The 19,138-nt window shown below is 38.9% G+C and overlaps 1 protein-coding gene across 1 annotated transcript in view; it reads left to right on the top strand.

The window, feature by feature from the left end:
* FGD6 (FYVE, RhoGEF and PH domain containing 6) overlaps nucleotides 1-19,138 on the top strand; it is a 74,908-nt gene that overhangs the window by 32,068 nt on the left and 23,702 nt on the right. Inside the window, exons 4-9 of the mRNA XM_050902044.1 lie at nucleotides 490-557; nucleotides 650-680; nucleotides 9,199-9,350; nucleotides 10,191-10,347; nucleotides 11,571-11,658; nucleotides 17,287-17,337. Of these exons, the coding sequence (XP_050758001.1) occupies nucleotides 490-557; nucleotides 650-680; nucleotides 9,199-9,350; nucleotides 10,191-10,347; nucleotides 11,571-11,658; nucleotides 17,287-17,337 (547 nt within the window). The remainder of the gene's footprint in view (nucleotides 1-489; nucleotides 558-649; nucleotides 681-9,198; nucleotides 9,351-10,190; nucleotides 10,348-11,570; nucleotides 11,659-17,286; nucleotides 17,338-19,138) is intronic.

The raw sequence follows: 19,138 nt of genomic DNA on the forward strand, positions 1-19,138 counted from the left end.
TTTTTTCCCTTTTTCTCCTTTTATCTTCTTTTTCAGTAAAGAAAATGTGTATTTCTTTTAAGGTGTTCCTGAAACCCATTTGAGTTTACTGCAAATATTACTGTTGCTGTATTAATCAGAAAAAAAATCAAATAATACAGAAATATTGTCTGTACTTTACTACTTTTGCTAAACAATAATTGTCACTTGCTAGGGCTTCATTCATTATGGGCTTCAGTGCTTCCTGTAATAATTAAATAGAAAGGCTGATAGTGTTATAAAAACTACTCTTAGCTAGTATTGTTGTTTCCAGCTGCAAGCTAAACTGATTTTCTCACAGATTCTGAAAAGCTGGAAGATTCAAAGCCAAGAGAATTCAAAGCAGCATAAAACATTTTTATTAGAAATAACTATTGAATAATTACATTGCATTTGAGGAACTACTAGCCGGAAATGATCTTTACGACAGTTTTAGTAGGTACATAGTATAACATATAATTTTATTTGCAGAGTAAGGCAGCTGGAAAGAAAACAAAGGTTTACCATATTGCCAAGGAGATCATGAGTTCAGAGAAAGTGTAAGTGTCAATGCTAAACTTAACAGCTACTCAATTTATTTTAATTGGGCAATTAAAATGTAACTATTTGCTTTTTCTTGCTTTTCTGATAGGTTTGTGGATGTGCTAAAGCTCTTACACATTGTAAGTACCCAAAAAAAAGAAGTTTACTCTTCTGTTTGTTTAATCTGTTAAAGTTCTATGTTTAGGCTTTATTGTAGTGAATGTTACTTTTTTCTGCTGTATCTACATATTCAAAAATATAAAAAATAATCTAATTAAGCAGAACTTTAAAGTTTCAGATTTTATATAATGAATGAATATTTTGGTGGTTCCTTCTGCATCTCCTTAATTAATGTATGCAGTCTTCCAGCTGAGTGGGGGTATTGCTTGAATATTGAAAATGTAATATATATCCATTTATGTTAATTAGCATCATATATTTTAGCCAGCTTGTACCATAGCAACCAAAATAAAATCTTTGGTTAGAATAACTTTTAAAGTAGTGGGGGGAGGCAGGAACAATTTACCTTTAGAAATGTTACATAAAAAACCACATTCTTTAGGTAATCTAACTAATTAGCTCTATTGGTGCATCCATCACCATGGCAGCATATTTTTTTGGGCTGCAATTCTTTGACAGATGCTTGCTTTCTGATAACAGCTGTGATTGCAGTACATGCAATGTGTTGTCCACAGCAAGGGTTAAGTATTTAATCTATGCTTATGCAGACCAGTCATCTGTTAAACATGCTGTGTTGAAGGTGATAATAGTAAATTAATGAAGAATTTAGCTTTCTCTAGCTCCGTTTTATGTGTTTTCTGTCAACTTCTAAGTGATATGTTTGTACCATTTTGTCACTCTATTAAGTGCAAGCATAGTGATTTTTTTCCTTGGGCTATAGAAGTGGTTATATTGCAAACAGATGCATTGGTCTATCTCGGTCTCTTGAGAAGCATGTTCTGTGAAACTGGGAACAAAGGCTCTTATAGATGAATGTATACAGTCCTGTAATACGGAGATCTTTCAGGAAACAAAAAACTTACCACACCAATTGCTGATTCCTCTTTTGCCTTCCATTTTAGTAATTGATTTTCTTACTCTGTTCAAGCTTGGTTTTTAAAAGCTGGGTCAGGCAGTTGCAGCCAATACATAATTTATATTCAACATGGTTTCTAGTACAGAACTCAAGCTTAAATACTGGTTAAAGGAAAAGAGTTGTCCTAACGAGTATAGACAAGTTTTAAGCTATATGATTTTTAATTATCATATTTTTCAGGCATATAATTTATATCTTAAAGGTGTCTTCACTTTTCAGTGTACCAGTTCTTCAGGTAACATGTGCAGTACAGGAAGAAAAGGCTGTTGGTGAGGAGGATGCAGGCAAGCAGAGGAAGAATGTGGGAGAGGGAAAATAGTAGGGAGTATAGGAAGTTTCTGGGATAAACTTAAGGTTGTCCGCACAGTGTAAATGTGCAGTGCTGTAGGATGTGTTTTGCTTTGTTTTAATGGATAACTCACAACTCTGTTCATGACAGCGTGCTAGTTTCTAGCTGCCAAATACAAACCATTGGAAATGTTTTTGTTGGCTAGCAATAACCATCGACATGTATTCAGCCTGGTCTAACAGAGAGGATGCTAGGCTAGGAGTCAAGGAAATACTTTGTCCTCAACTTGTCCACTGGCCTGCAGCAGGAACCTTGGTGCATGTCTTTGTCAGAGTGGGCACTGGTTTTGAGGCTCTCTGTGTGTGCATTCTTCATTAAATAAAAATTGCCATACCTGAGAAAGGTTGCAGAAACACTTTTTTTTTTATTTCCACAGAGTGGTATGCCTGAGGATTTGTCTATGTTCATCACAGACATTATTAAATCTGTTTATTTAATCATATATTTCTTATAGATAATATTTAAGCGTTGATAAAACTATCCTTTTGATTTCATGTGCACTGAACCACTTTGGCTTACTAGCTTCAGTGTCAGGATTACTAACTGCCAGTCAAGCAACCTCTGACAGATTTCTGGAATTAAAACTTAGATTCTCCCCAGGCTGGGCTGTTTTACCCATAGTAAAGATTTGGCTGGTCAGAGGAGGCTCCGTTACACCTTCTGAACCATCTATTAATTATTTTGCAAAGAGTAAATACTCGAAATTTAGTGACTAATTCCATTAGCGATGATCTGAAATTAATAGTATTCTCAGTCTGTATTACCAATGCCAGTTAATGCAGCTCATGGCTCCTGGTACAGCCAGGGAACAGGACTGTTGATGTAAGAAAAAGGTTTTTAAGTTGCTACTGCTTAGAGCATTTGAAGTGGAGTCTAAAGCAGTTGAGAAGGTGGGAATGTGATTGCAAACTGGTTGCAAGTACCACTGATTTTTTTTTTAGCATTTTTTTCTTTTATGTTGACAAAGTCAAGTCAGGTGGAGCAACTCTTGCAAGATAGCAGGGTGCCAGCCTATTTGGACGCTGTCGCACTTTGTAAGTACACCTGACTGCTTCTGTTGAAGACAGACTACAAAAGTTCTCTAGAAAATTATAAACACTTGGGGACACTTCTATAATACGAAACAGGCTGGTCATAACAGAGATGAGGGACTTACCTGGCTTTGCACACTGATGCTCTCTCAAACTTCCTTGGTGAATGGGGTTGCTTGAGGGAGTAATAAAATGTTAGATGTAATCTTGAATTCTCTGTATTTCTGTAACTATCTAATGCTCTTCTAGAGGACAAGATTCCAGTAAAATGCTGTTAGAAACTCCTGAAAAGAAAGGGGCTTAAATCAAACGGGCTCATCTGTATGCATCTTTGTGGGATGGTTCATGCATGGCCTCCAGAGGGTAAACAAAGGTTGAGAAGATGCGAGAAGTGCTGTTTCTTCCCTAAGGGCACGTGCAGAAAAAAAAAGGAATGGTGAACTGGATTTAAAACATAAGTGACATAAGAGAAACAAGCTTGTCACTGCTGTCTCAGATGCTCTGTGCCCAAAAAACACCTGATGTTCCTGGAAAAGGAGTAAGGCAGGATTGGTGCCATTTGTACTTCTTTGTTGTGGGATTCTTTGGAAATGGTTTGCCTTGCACAAGTGAGAGGACCTCCTCAGCAGCAGCCTGCTTCTGTAAGGCTAAGCTGCCTGGCTTATTTGTTCTCATTTCTTTTGTCCGTTTTTGTTCCGAATTTCGTTCTTTTGCCAAAACCCACCGCTCTTTTTGTTCTCCCATCCTTTTTTATTTCATTTTCCCCCTGCTGCTATGATATGGGCAGTGAGGCTTCTGGTCCAGCAGAGGAACATGCTTTTTGGGATGGCTCCTTCCACTGCAAGGCTTAGTGTATAACTTTGTGTTGTGTGAGCAAATAAAAGCTTAGGCCTGTGGGCTTTTGCCTGAGCCTTTAGACCAGTGCTTTTGACTTAGACCCCTATTCTGTCCTTATTAGGACTCTGAGAGCAAGTAGGAAGTTGTCAGGAGGCACCTCTAACTTTTCTGCAGCCACAAGATCAGCCTCTTATTGGAGAAGGCAGATAAGAGGTCAAACATCTTTCTTTGTTCTATTGTGTGTCCTTCCAGAGACACTTAGAAGAGTGAGAAATTCTGGTTAAATATGTTTCCATTTTCAGAAGACAATTGCAAAATTATACTATATATATAGTTTTATATATCTATAAAAACTTAGACTTTTTGTATATTGTAGCCAAATATTACGAAAAATAATTCATAGTAGATTTGGAAAAAGAATGTAATGTGCATATTGAGAAATAAAATAGCTATGGGTTTTGGAGCAAAGGAAGTCCTGACCTCTGGTCCTGGCTTACAGTTGACCTGCTGTTTGGCTGTGAAAAATTCTCTCAACCTCCAACTCCTTTTTCTCCAACTGTAAAACTTCAATATGTGACCAGGCTGAGGTGAATATGTTGATAAATTTTTAGTCTATGAAGTGCTTTAGAATTGCTGATTGAGGCATTTGACAATGAATTGCAGCTGTAGTCATCTTATTAAGAAGGCTAATGAAATAGTTTTGGTTTAGAAGGAAATGTTGTTCTACTACCCAACCTATTCCTTGAAATAACATTCTGGGAATATCCCATAGTCAAATCATTGATTATTGTGAAAAATTAACTATCTTATATTGTTAAAGACTTATAAATGATTTTACTACCTGAGAAAAAAGGTGTGGAACTACTTGGCAGCTTTTCAGAAGCAATCTCATATGTTTGAAAAATGTCACGATCCACGCTTACTCATAGTCTTCATTAACTATCATTGCTATAGTTTAACTTAACAGTTTATGGCTAATAGTCTAACTCTAGTTAAGACTGCCTATTTATATTTTAAATAATGTATTTGTGAAATCTTCTGTAGCTGTATTCCTAGCAGTCGTGTTTACAGTTTGTCACATACAGCAGCCTGGCTGTTCCCCAGAGTGTGAAACTTCCTCCCTTTCCCTCCTCCCCGCCCCCCTGCCCCGTAGGATGTGTATATATGTGTGTGTGTTCCTTGAAAAGCATCCAAGCGCAAACATATTTTTTTCCTTAAATGAAACTGATATTTGAGCTATCTGCAGGTGTATTTAGCTGGGAGTGGTACCTCAGCGGAAGGGATTATGGCTTGTTTTTGCTTTGCTGATGGTATGTTCTAGGAGAACAGATCCAAGATGAATATTGGTTGAAGCCTTAGGAGTAAAATACGTGACCACGTTTAGATCATGTAGTTCTTTCTCTTCCAGTTAAATTTACAAGAAGTTTTAATTTCACCCATTTGAAATTATCTTCATTCAGCTATTAGATACCTGAAGGTGCACTTAACCCAGTCAGCAGCTGAGCGAGGGTTTAGTCTGGTCAGTACCTGTTTTGGTTTACAACGAAACTTGTTCCTTTGCTCCTCGGACTGCCACGGGCAGGTCGCTTCGCTGCATGCTAGGAATCCTCCTGTGGAAAGAACCGAGAGGGATTGTGAGTCAGGGCCTTTGCAGAGGGGAAGTGCGTGGGCTGATCGCAGATGATTCACAACAGGGCCAGAATTATTGCTGATATCACGGCCCTTTGCTTATTTAAGGAAACGGAATTGAAGGAGGGGTCGGAGGAAACAAAAGCAGCAATGGTGGTATCCTCCTCAAATACTGTTTAAAAACTGCACAGCTCTAGGGGGAGTGTATACTAATAGGATAAATAAAATTCCCTAAACATTTTCAAGTTGGGAATGTTTGATCAGGCAGTAATTCAGCAACAATATGTACTCAGAAGCCTTTAAAACTGCCTAAGCTAGATTTTCATATGGACAGGTACCCAGTAGGATGCTGTCTTAGTCTAGAAAAAACTAAGACTGTTTCTGGTTTGGAAAGAATGTCCTTTCCAGGGACGGTGATGAGTGCTGTCCTCTTAAAGTAGCTGTGTGAAGACAATTGCCTTTGCCTAAGCAGTAAAAAGTGGTATCAGAAGATTATTATTGGACAAGAATATAACGTAGAACTAGAAACAGTAAACCAGCATTTCAGAAAGTGTACAATCGCCTCCGCTCTTCTGAAAGGAAAAATTATCCTGGTAAGAAGCTGGGATGATGCAGTATAACTAGCATAATCTTTTGTTTTCTATCACGCAGCATATGAAACTTTTGTCTAGAGTTGCAAATGGTGTTTTTCAGTGAAAGCAGCACATTAATTCCAAAGCATGGCAAGTTTTTTTTAATGAGTAAGATTGTAATATTTGAAAGGCTCATTTTTAATTAGAAAATCTCTCTCTTTAAAATTCACTGTAATGGATTGCTGCATTGCTTCAAACAGAATAATTTCTAGGACAACTCAGGTGACTGTCTTTGAACAGACTGATGAAAGCAGTGCTCTTCAGCAGTGTTATATAGTACTATATGCTAAATAGGTTTGTAATATGAATCACTTCTTGCAGGTATATATAGATATCAGAGCAATGTATATATTATTTCCAACAGCGACTCTGTTTTTATTTAGCAGTGACGGGATTTAGTTTTAGAAGGAATTAGGTTCTGGTGCGTTAAATGACTGTTACTGCAATTTGTAAGTTCTAAGTCATCCACCTACTTGTATAAAAAGTTGTCCTTATCTGAATACCTTCCACACTTCGGAGTGAAATTTCAGGGTTTACTTTTTAAGTTAACATATTTTACATTTGGTAGCTAAAACAGACCTATGTTTTGTCCTTTATGATAAGAAATTACTTTCTCAGAAGGCCAGTACCTTCAAGTGTAAACACCGTTAACTCCAACCTTGCTATGTTTGTTTGACTTTTCCTACCCCCACTCCTCAGGCATGTGCTCTCTGCCTTCAACTCTTAAGTTTATCTCAAGATGAACTTGGCATGACAGTTACTTCACACCCACTGTGAGGTTAAAAATAAATCTTAATATGATTACAGTGACAAATGCATTGTACTGCTTCTGTAGTGAAGACTTGATAATTAAAAAAAAAAGAACAAGAAAAAAAAGTGTTGAAGTTTAGCTCTTTTCTTGTTTAGCAGGCTGGTTTGCATCATTTGAAAGCTTCACGTTATCTTTCTTCCCTGCGTTTCCTCTCTGCAGGGCTTCCTCCATTTACTCAGTTGTGGAGGGGGACAGAGGGGGTGATGAAACAAAGTTTTGGTTGGCTGTTTTAATGATAGAGTCTTTCATGGCGTGATCCAAAGCCTGATGAAGCTGATGGACTTTGGATCAAGCTAGTCGAAAAACCAAATCTGTATTTGGAAAACATCCTGCAGGCTCTTTGAATGCTGTATCTAGAAGATAAATAAATGCTCTTAACTACAAATGACATTCCTGTCTTATCTACTGGTGCTTAAACCTGGCTCCCTGCTCTCCTTTTATTGTTTGGTCAGGGAAAAGCCTGGGTTGTTGATTACGCTACAGACAAAAATGCTTTTCTTTTCATCATGCAAGTAGCCTTGTAACATTCAGACAGAATTCTTGTTTCATCCCATGGCAAAGTACATAACAGTATATTGTGTGTGCATGTAATTTGGGGGGGGGAGAATATTATCGTAAGATGATGATGCATTTTGCATGAAGCTCTCCAGAATGCCTCATTTGAGCTTTTGCCATTGTAATTTCATGTATCATTTCAGTGTTAAGCAATGCCCTAGGGTCAGGAAAACCCATAAGATGCAGCTGGTAGTTAACCTATATGTCACTAGTCTGCACAGAGGATGTAAAACAGAACATTTCCATATGAATAACGCCATCTGTTTTTTAACTCCCTTGCATTTAGTTCTCAGCCTTCCCCCATCACAGCCATCGTCCTGTATCTCCTTTCAGTTTCTTGTCATAACTCTGCCCCGTCACAGCCTTCATGACCCAGAGGGTCACAAAGCAAGAAAGTGTGTCTGGAGCTCACTCTGCCCAGAGCTGATGTAATGAGGAGAGAGGGCAGGGGAAAGTTGAGGCTCAAGTTTGAGAGACCCTAAATAGTGCCAGATGCTGGACTGATGAGATAGCTAGTAAGACTTGTAGTGGTTTTTTCCCAACCTGAGGACCCTATAGATTTTCAAAGGCAGGTGTGGACCCCATGCACATTTAAAATGTAACTCATCATTGTACTGAGGAACACGTTGGTCACCTTTTTCAGGGTACCTATAGATTGTGCAATGCATTATCAGCTTTCAGCAGACCACAAACTCAAAAAGAGCTATTACAGATTGTCTTTTTTCCACTGTTGCCCAAATTCAAGTGAGACACGATAATACAGCGCACCACCTAATTTGGATTTTCTTTTTTGGCAGTTTAGACAGTGTTGTTTTTCAAGTGAAATGCTAAATTGCTAACCTTTTTTGAAAATTTTGTTTGCATGTGATCAGGGAAAATACCTCACGTAATGGATACTGAGTTTCAGTATGTATACAATCCTGGCCATACTGACTTGTGTGGGGCCAAGGTTTTAATTCTAAATAGTTTAATGAGGACAAATAAGCCTCAGTGCTGTCCTTTTGGGAGCTGGGTATAGCATAAAAATGCTATAAGAAGATCCTTCAAGTGTAAGCAGGATTTTCCTCCTCCCTGTAAATGTTTTGAAGGTAGCAATGTTGGTTTTGATCATCATTAACATTTGAAATCTCATGGTTCCCGTACGTTGTTAGAATATCTTTTTGTTAGATGTTAATTTTCCTGCATATAGAAGAGCTGCTACATAGAGTAATTTTTTGTGATCCTACATTTTTGTCCGAGGCACACCTTCCAAAAGAGCATTTGCAGATGACTTATGAAAACTAGTATGATTTTAAAATAAGATATAATGATTGTATTATCTGATACATTTTTGCTTTTTGACCCAAATACTAGCAAGAAGGTACTCAAGGCTGCCAACACCCTTGCAGATACGAGCTTTTTTTCCCCCTTTAGTTTCCTCATATGTAGTACCAGCACATTTCTTAAGGGTGTGTTATAAAAATAATGAACAACTTCCATATTATGCATACAGGAGCAAGAAAGTAAAGCTCCAGCATCAAACCAAAGGGATTAAGGCGGTCCCAGGGGAGTAAGTTGAAGCTGCAGAGAAACATAACCCAGATGGTACCCGCCTTGCCTTTGGTAATAGGGAGCAGTGCCTGGAATGTCTGCAGAGAGAACTCCGTTGTCTGTGTTGGTGCTTTGAAGGCCGTTCGCTCATGGGAAGGGGGGTTTCTGTCCTCTTTGTACTCCGGCAGGATTTCCGGGACGCTGTGGCGCATGCCTCTAGGCAGCTTGGAAAGCCAGTGATTGAGGACAGAATCCTGAATCAGATCCTGTACTACCTACCTCAGCTGTATGAACTCAATCGGGACCTCCTGAGGGAACTGGAAGAGCGATTATCTCACTGGTGACTATCAATAAAGGGATACCACTCCTTTGATGATGTTGAAATTTATCTGCGAGGCTTATGTGACTCCATGTGACCACGGTTTGACTCTTGTTTGTGTTTCACGTGCCTTCTTAAATGACAGAATTGACTTTGAAAGTACAGGGGATAATTTTCCGTTTAGATGTACTTTTTGCCATTTAGATGATGTATCCAGAAGGGTCCAGAAGGCATGTCAATACATGTTTTTAGCAATCACACTTTTTTATTTAAAATTTCATTTTTAATGGAAAGTTCTGGTCCCTGCATGGGCATGATAAGTGGACTGATTTCATTCGAGGAAAAAGAGGCTGTCCTGAAGACCCGTTTGCATTTTAAAGATAGTTGAGATCTATTAACCAGACACAGCGCTGATTGACAGCCACAATGCCATTGAAGTCCATTCTCAGTTACACTGGTGGGTGGATCTAAATCAGCTATACAAAGCCTACTGACAAAGGCACTGAAATGGGTAAAGACTGTAATTCCATGCTTGCTATTAAAGGATGGAGACTGCGTCTTGAAATTTGAAGATCTCTCTCCTCAGAAATCCAGCTTGTACTAAAGTGTTCAAATGGTTCAAGACTGTTTTAAACAGACTGTGTATTAAGTGGTTGTCATCTAACACTAAACTAGTGTGTTGAAGTGTGCCTGGTAAGGTTTTGCAGAGTAGCTACTGAGATGGATGCCTATCTGCCGAACTGTAAGCTTTTTGTTCACAACATAAACTAGTACATCTTACTGTGAAAAGGATAGATGTTTTGCTGTAGGGTTAAGATGTACACTCTTTTTAGCTCTAATGGCTCTATTTTTTGTTTCTAGGCTCGAACATCAAAGAATTGCTGATATATTTGTTAAAAAGGGTCCCTACTTAAAGATGTATTCAACTTACATCAAAGAATTTGATAAAAATGTTGCACTATTAGATGAACAGTGTAAGAAGAATGCAGGTTTTGCTTCAGTAGTCAAAGACTTCGAGGTACTGTAGTCTTTTGTAAGATATATCCTATTTTGTGGCTTTTCAGCAGTTGTGATCCTCCATAAGGCTTTAGAGACTATCCTCCAATTTGCTTGTTGGGTTTTTTTTTTGCTGCAGTCTTGGCTTGAGACGTAGTAGTGTGGAAGTGGAAAGAAGTAAATTCAGATTTTATGAAGTAACTAGTGATTTTGGCTACCACTGTGAGATATGATAAAGGACCTTGATTTTCAGGAAATGCAGCACTTCCTACAAATTATATCAAAGACACATTAACAAATTCTCCAGCTGCCTTTTTTTAGTTTTGTCTCCTGATCGTACTACGCACTGATTAACTGTCCTATTTTAACCAGGTTGATTTCTCTGCCACATCATAGGGCAGTAGCTTGCTCATGGGAATGATGTTTCATTTCAGTTGGAAACATAAAAAAGTGAATTTTCTCTTCTGCGTATTTCTAGAAGTTTCAAACCCAGCACTTGCAGCAATCAGATGAAAGCTGATTCATGTCCCTAAAAGCATTGCCAGATTTTTACCTAACTCCCTTAAAACAAACCGGAGAAGAGGTGCAAGCTCCCTAAGCACATGATCCACACAAACTGTGAATTTACCTCCTATTACATGGGCTTCCCCTTGGGTAATCCCTGCTCTGTCTGCTTACCAGTGGTTTGAAAGGCAAAGGAAGAGGTTGAGGTAGAGTCAGCAAAGGCAGGAAGAAGATAAGAGGCCTTTTTAAGGGCTCGGTGTTTCAGATGCACGTTATTTTGAATGCAAACTCAAGATAATTAACATGTTTGAAGCATGGATCTTTTAATTCTGTGTTGTCTTGAGGTGTGGATTAATTAAAACTTCTGCAGTGAGCGCTGCTGTCTTCTCTGCCTGTCTGCCTAATGGACACTGACAGCGATACAAAGGAGCATGTTGCCCTTGCCACCAGTGTTTCCTTTATTTCTGGAAAGGTTCACCTCTCTTCCTCATAAGCAAAAGCACCTGTTTTGACTCCACAGAGTATGAGTGCTTACCGATGTCTTTTAACGCATGATTAATTTTGCATGCAGTCTTCCACACAGAAATGCTTGCTCTGTGGTGTAGTGTTTAACACTGTGGTAGTCGCACCTTTTTAAGATAAAACTTAGCCAATGTAATTGGTAGTTATTTGTAGGTATGTTTTCTTTTGCTGGAACCCTTGACTACCAGAATCGTTACTTATTTTGGGTGTTTCTTTCAGATGAGCCCTCGCTGTGCTAGTCTGGCCCTCAAGCACTATCTGCTCAAGCCGGTTCAGAGGATTCCCCAATACAGGCTCCTGTTGACAGGTACAGTCAAGCTTTTTTGCAGGCTTAAGAAGCCAGTCTTCACATGTCCCAGGAAACTTGTTTTCAGGCAGTTGTATCCAATGCTGTAAAGCATGTTTGTCTGACATCAGATATGTGAAGCTTTTTTAAAAACATGGCATGGGTTTAGAGGCTTTCTTTGTTAATATCGATTGCAACAAGATACACGAGCAAGGTGCTAATATTCCCGACACCGTGGTGTGCTCTCTGATGATATATTCAGCAGTACTTGGAAAACATGAAACCTGTGGTGGTCTTTGTTTGTTTCTGTGGTAATAGAACCCTGTAATTTCCTTAGAGGATTGGAATGCTCCTCTTTTGCTTTGGGTTGGGGGGGGGGGGGGGTGTTTGGGTTTTTTTGTGTGGTTTTTTTTATGAAGGAAAAAGGTAGTATGGAAAATTGGAGCTAGGAGAAGGAAGTGAAAGAGGTCTATGCAACTGTGAACTTCTGCAAGTAGCTTCTCCATTTCTCCCCCACCCAGGTGTTTTGTCTGTAAAATCCATTCTCTTTTAAAGGCAAAACACATGTTTTTAGTGTACACTTACCAGTAAGTGCTTAAGACTTGTTACAGGGGCATTGTAGGCTGAAGAGCTGGTTTGGGACTAAGAAATCTGGGCTCTATACCCTGCTCTGGCACTGGCATGTTTGGGTGACCTTGAGCAAGTCATCTCCATGATGCAGTGCTTTCTTTTCTGTAAAATGAGGGCAATGATAGAGGCCTCCTTTGTGAAGTATTTTGAGATGTGTTTGTTGTAAGAGGGGGATGGCTCCTGTAAGGATTTGGAAATACTTAAGGCATTGTTTTTGAAAGCCATTGCTTCTTGATGAGCAATTTAAAAATAGCCTCTGTTTATGTAGTAACTGCAAAATAAAATGCTCTGTGACCTTTTTTTTTGGCTCTGTAGCAGCTTGTTGGCGTTTCCCCAGCAAGTACTTAGACTAGTGATGCTGTGGGAGATACAGACTTAAGCGTTACACAGCAGTTACCAAGTTATTAACGTTGACTGTTTTCATTTTAATCATCTCATTAAAGTCACAGGTGTTGAAAAAAGGGGGAAAACCCCTTATTAAGTGGACTACTTTGTACGGGAAAATGTTAGTGACTCTTGATGAAATCAAACGATAAAACAGCACATGGGGAGTTGTTTTATTTTCGAAGGATACTGGCTTAGGGCATGGTATAGGCTTGTTATACACTTCAAAATCAGTGGAGCTTTAGATAAGTTCAAAAGTTTTAATTAAAAAGGTTGAACAGAGGATCAGGATGGAGTAAATGCCATTGTCAATATACATAGCAAAGTGAGAGATGTCAGGGGTGAATGGCACTGAAACAAAACTCAGATGTTGAAGGGGAATTCCTCGTGATCATTTACTGTTATTGTGGCTGAGACAGGCTGGTTTAGACCTGAAAAAACTCATTCTGTGGTGATGGGGGTTGCTGTGGGTGTTCCCAGTCTGCAGACCTTACTGTGGCTGCCCAGCTTTAAATACACCTGCAAATGCTATTGACAGGAATGGGATTGCAATGCTGGCTGCTGATTTAGAAAAGTAATTTTCTCTTGTTCTGTGGGAGCAATAAAAGAGGTTGGACCAAGAATTTAATTATGCTGGGGCTGGGGAGCGTTATTTTGGATCTGTTTCATTTTCAGTCTGTTCAGTCTATCATTCATTTCTGTTGTCCTTGAGATTCTCACTCTTCCACATCTCTGTGGATGACCCATCTGCTCTGTTACCTCCCAGCAGCTCTGTGTAATATTGACCAATCTCTATATAAACTTGTGCTGCAAAACTTTTGGAGGACACGCAAAATATTGGGATCTGTTGTTGCAGTGGGTGAGATGCAGTGATGCAGCAGCTGCCCAGGCCGAAGACAGGGGGGATCTGTGGGCAAAGGAGGAGGGGGCAGCGGGTAAGAGCAGAGGAGCGAAAATAATCCAGGAAACGAAGCTGCTAGGCCTGAGTCAGCAGGGATTTCTTCCTATTTAGATGTTCTGTGTCAGTGGGACAGCTTTGTACTGGTAACCTGCTGCTACACGGTCACATCATAAGATTTTTGCTGTGCTTTGAAGTGGAGTTGCTTTTGTGCTAACAAAAGCAGGAGCAGGTGGACTCATAAATCAGCCAAGGAGAGGCACAGCTCAGCTGTGTTTCTGTTTAATTATACAGCTTCTCCAGTCCAGCAAGTGAACTTCCACTTCTCCGCATACTGGCCCCAAGCTCTATACAGCAAATATTAGATGGGTTTTGGGGGAGGTTAATTAGAGGCCTCTGATTTCTAATAGAAATGAAGAAGAGGTGATTTTCTCCTCCTGAAAACCTCTGATTTGAGTAGATGACTTGAGCCAGTATGAACAGGCTCTTCACTGTCATAGGATAAAGCTTCTCTCCTCTTTTTCTCAACGTAAGGTTTGCAGAGAGGGAGTCTTTTATTATCCTTAACTGGAGTATAGCGAGGGGAGGCTGAGGGGGATGAAAAATAAGCCTTTGAGCACGCTGCTCCTTTGCAGGTTGGAAATAGTGTTGTCAGACTTGAGGCCAGTTACGTGTTGGGGAACGATTGCTTTAAGTTTAGCTTAATTAAATTAGACAACCTGAGACAAAAAGTAGTTAAAGAAGCAGAAGAGAATTTTTAGCGGGAGAAGCGATAGTCGCTGCCCCCCAGCAAGAAGGAAGAGAGAATTGCTGGCTGCTGTCAGGTAGAAGCAGGGCATAAGGAAATTTTGTTCATCACAGAAACAGTACTTGTGTGCTTTTGTGTTGATTTTTGTTGTCTTTTGGGGTATCCAGCAGAGTTACCCCAAATTTTAATTTCTAAGTCTGCCTTTCTGAAGGTATGCTTAAGGTCTTCCTAGTCTGAACAACTAACATTTCAGAGGGCGAAATTTTTTTTGGCAAGGACAGTAGATACCATTCCACCTTAATATTTGACTTCTGTGTTTATTTTATCTGGGAATATTTTTGCTAAATTTTTACTGTAACGTTATTCATGTCTGTGAAATCTGCTTGTCTATATAGTTTAAGCCAGTACCTCCAGAAAGTTGTTGCAAGCACAGGATTTCCAGTGTGTATTCACAGAAGAGACTATCTGTTCTGATGCTTCTCTGAAGCAGAGTTTTAGCTATGAACTGAGGTCCACTTACCAGATATACATAGAGAGTATTAGGATGAAAATTATGTATTTATCACTTTCAGGATTTTACAGTTGTAATTTTTATTGGCTGCTTCAGTCTTGTAATGCAAAAGCTGACTTCCTTTCTAAATACAGAATTTTAAATGAATGCAGTTATGTTAAAATCTCTAATTTTCTCTCTTCTATTCACGGATGATATGATCTAAAATGCTAGAATATACCCATCCAAAAAATGTTTTTGAGTGATGTGAAGTGTTGTTGTTTTGGGGAACATGTCATAAAGCATGAATATGCCAAGAAACAGTTAGTTCCAATGTTGGGTCTCTGGTTTTAAGTTTCCAGTGCAATTACTTTGGATATTAAATTGGATGTTTCCATGTACTAAAGGCAGTTTCTTAGAGTGCCAGCAGTACATTTGCAGATGAGTAAATTATACCCACCTCACCTCTTGTTCCCAGCCCGTAGAGGTGAGTGTGTGGTTGGCAGCTTTAAGAAGCTGTTATTTCTGTATAAGCTGTAGGGACTCATCTAAGCTGTAGGGACTCATTCTTTATGATGGGAGGTTCCCACTGGAGTCCTTTGTGCTGGCCCCGATGAAGATCAAGTTGCAATTGTAAAGCTTTAACTTGTTTGCTTTATGGTGGAGTCCCAAGAGTGCTCTGCCTGGACAGTATGGCACAGCTCCGACTTGAGAGAGCACCCGTCAGCAGGCAGGGCAGGAGGGCGCAGCTAGTGTCGTATGTGTGACAGGTTCCTCCAAGTTAAACCAAATTAAAAACAATGTGAACTCTTCTCAGTTCCTTTCAAAATACCTCCTGTTGATTTTTTTTTTTCTCTCACACCAGCTTCTTACCAGCATAACCCGAGGTGAAGCAAGAGGAACTTTGTTTTTAATGGAATATGTGTCCAGCTAAATATTGCACTGGAATGCCTGGTAGCTACTACAGCACAAGATCTTGAGGGATGTGAAGGATGCAATATTTATGGAGTGTAGCTGGGGAGGTTTTGGTGCTGTGTCAGACTTGTCTTAAAAGATCACATGTTGACCAGTGCCTGCTAATGATCAGACAAAACTTTGAGGAGAGTGGGAAGCTGTGGGTGTTCCTGTGGCCCAGCCAGCCAGACCTCCCAGTGCTCCCTCCCTGCTTCCCTGCAGGAGAACCCAGCCGGTTCCTCTTCCTTCCCCTCAACCTGCTCTTCATGCTTCTCTCTTGGATCCTCCCTTAGGTCTTTGCCAAAAAATAAAATTTCAGTGCCAAATATTTATCTTCCTGTAGTTCTGTTTTTCTCAAAGCTTTCATTAACTGTGACAAGATTTCTCACTCTTTGTAGCATTCCTACTGCAGAAACATGTTTCATAATTCCCTTTTTTTTTGCATAAGGAAAAGATTACAATACACTGAGCAGTCTCTGAGGGGCATGCATGAAGCAAGACATCTTATGAAGGCAGGAACAATTGGCTCCTGATCCTTCTTGAGTAAAAGGATGAACTTGGGTAGGGCAAGCATATGGGAGTTGAATTATTTCACTCCTACATGAAACTTGTACAACTGTGAAGCTAAAATTGAAAGCTTGCTAGATCACATATGATTAGTTTTCAGTAGATCTGCCAGAATCTTAACACCTCGTTTAAAAGATAATTATAAATCAGTATTTGTTGATATTACCAATCTAACATGTATATTTCTTTGCAAGTTTCTGATTCGGTTTCTTTCAATTTTAAGCAGTTCAAAGCTGTAGCTTGGGGAGAATAGATGGTTGACTTTTTACTGAGGATATATATTAATCTTTAACAGGATATTGTACTTTTTTGTGAACTAGACACTCGACCAGGGAATGGAAACTCGAGGGGGATGTTTTCTTGTATAGTCATACGTTTGGAGTTAATTTTAGCTAAGTAAAATAGATTTTAAAACTACCAAGACTTAAATGGATTGAGGGTGCCATCTTGTGGTTGACGAACTAAATTTAGAATTGAAAACCAAAAATACCTATTTGAGCATTGGAGGCTGTATAATACTTTTATTATTGAAAAATATTAATCATAATCAGACCTTCTTTAATGGACTACTTTTTTCCTTAGCTCCTATAGACAAGTTAGGTGCTCAGGCAAATATCTATAATCTGCAAAATTTTTTGCATCAGCTTAAATGTAAATGATTGCACGTATGTACTTATTTTTCACTTGCTTGTTTTGTTCTGGAATAATATATACAACATATCATTTGTCTTTGGAGAAGGCCACTGCTTCAATAACCTTCTCTTTCCTAAGCAAGATATCATGATATACTTACATTATGGAAACGCTAGTTTTCATTTTGTTATTACTTTGACAGATTTAAAAGATTAAGTAGTAGATATTTGTGGCATAGATCTGCCTGAAAAGCAGATTTCCAGGAAAAAGGTGGGTTTTACTGTTTTCTGGTGCCATTTATTTCTTTAACAAAACTATCTCTATATTATTTTTCTCTTTATACAGATTATTTAAAGAATCTTTTAGAAGAATCTGCAGACTATAGGGATACTCAAGGTAAATGTCTGTTTAGATTAAAGAAATAACAGCTTATGTACATATGATAATGTTTCTAAATTGTAAATGCATGCAAAATGCTAAGCCAGTAATAGAAATGTTTTCTATTTAGTTCTAAGTTTCTCAGCAGAGATACTGAAAGATTGCAAACTTGTGTTTCAAAAACGTTTGAAGCTGACAGTCGTATCAGCTCACCCTTGAGTTGAAACCAAGAGATAAGAGTGAAGTTCCACAGGCAGCTTAAGCAGATATTTTGGGCACTGCTATTGAAAGAGACAGTCCTTGCATCTGTAGACCTTTCATAATAGGCAGTCTGGTCTACCAGCTGCTCTCCCCCAGCTACGAGCCTTTCTGGCCTCCTCCTCTCCCTTTGTGCCTGGACAAGTGTTCGTGTGGTGAGAGTGAACAAGATCAAGGAGCTGCCCTGGGTTATATTTCACCTGAGGAGTTCTCCAGTTTGACTTGTCACAAGTTGCACAAACACAAATGACTTCCACAAGTTTGCCTGCATGTGGGGGGAAAGGAGATAAGAGGAAATGAGAAGGAATAGTTGGTGATGGAAGAGGACAGGACTACATGTCTCATGGTAGTTTGGGATTAAGCTGGTTTAACTGGAGTGTAGCAATGCACATTCAGACTGCTTTCTTCTTCCATATGTGAGCCTCAGCAGTACTAAAAATGCTCCCAGTCGATGTTTCCATTTCATTTGCATGAGCCCCTGTCACTTTTAGGAGGGTAGTGCAGATGTAGTTGATTGGACTGCAATAAATGAGTGCCTTCAATGCACTGAGCCAAGCTTGCTTTCTTATAGCTTTGGCTGCTGATACAGTACCGTAAAATTTATGAGTAAATATCTTTCTTAGGACATTTAGACATATTTGTTTGAGTATATTGAAAATATAAGCCAAAAATATTTTAAATCATGACTCTTTAAGAGATAGAAAAGTTTGTCTTGCACTTCTTATGGCTGTGAACAAACTAATGCTTGCACTGCACATTAAATAATTGACCACTTGAAAAGTAAGCAACTTAAATATTTTACTTTACATTTTCTTGTGATTTCTACAGTTCCTGTGTTTTTTGTAGTGGTACCTTCCACAGTATTTTTTCTCTCCATATATCAAAGATAAAAGCAGAAGCTTAGTTGTAACAATAACAGTGTTAATTTTATGCATTTGACATGTTTGATAGTTTATCTTTGAAACTGGGTAAGAAACGAAAATCTAATCTTTACTCACCAAGATCTTTCTTGTGATAATTAAGCTTAACTTAGTTCTGACTTTCCTTAGTAGTTAAATTCCATTGCGGAGAGGGGGAGGAAGGCTAAGTTTGGTTATGGTTAGTATTCTTGGGGAAAAAAAAAACAAAAAACACAATTCTTCCTGATGACCTTCATTTGAATACATTACTCCAGCTAAGTGGTATAAGAATTGGAATTCTCTTCCCTGCCAAAATCCACTTTGTTTATGGACTTTGACCCTACAGATTATTTTATGTTGTTGTTTAGATTTGTTTAGTCTTGGCTCTATAAGTAGCTCTGAGATCCTGGAACTTTCCCTTCAATAACCAGCAAATTTTCTCTAACATTCTTCAATCTTTCTTGAGGTCAATGAGTAAAATTTTAAGTTTTTAATAGATACAATAGCTGATAGATGAAGGAAAGTATAACAAAAAATTCAGGTACTCATTCCTGTCTTCATGAATTTAGCTGAATTTCCCTTCATTTTCTTTCAAGCGGATGGGAGCTGGGGAGTGTTTTGGCTGGAGCAGCTCCAACATTTCCTAGTAGGAGACCACCAGC

The sequence above is a fragment of the Gymnogyps californianus genome, chromosome 1 (genome assembly GCF_018139145.2).
Source record: "Gymnogyps californianus isolate 813 chromosome 1, ASM1813914v2, whole genome shotgun sequence".
NCBI lineage: Eukaryota > Metazoa > Chordata > Aves > Accipitriformes > Cathartidae > Gymnogyps > Gymnogyps californianus.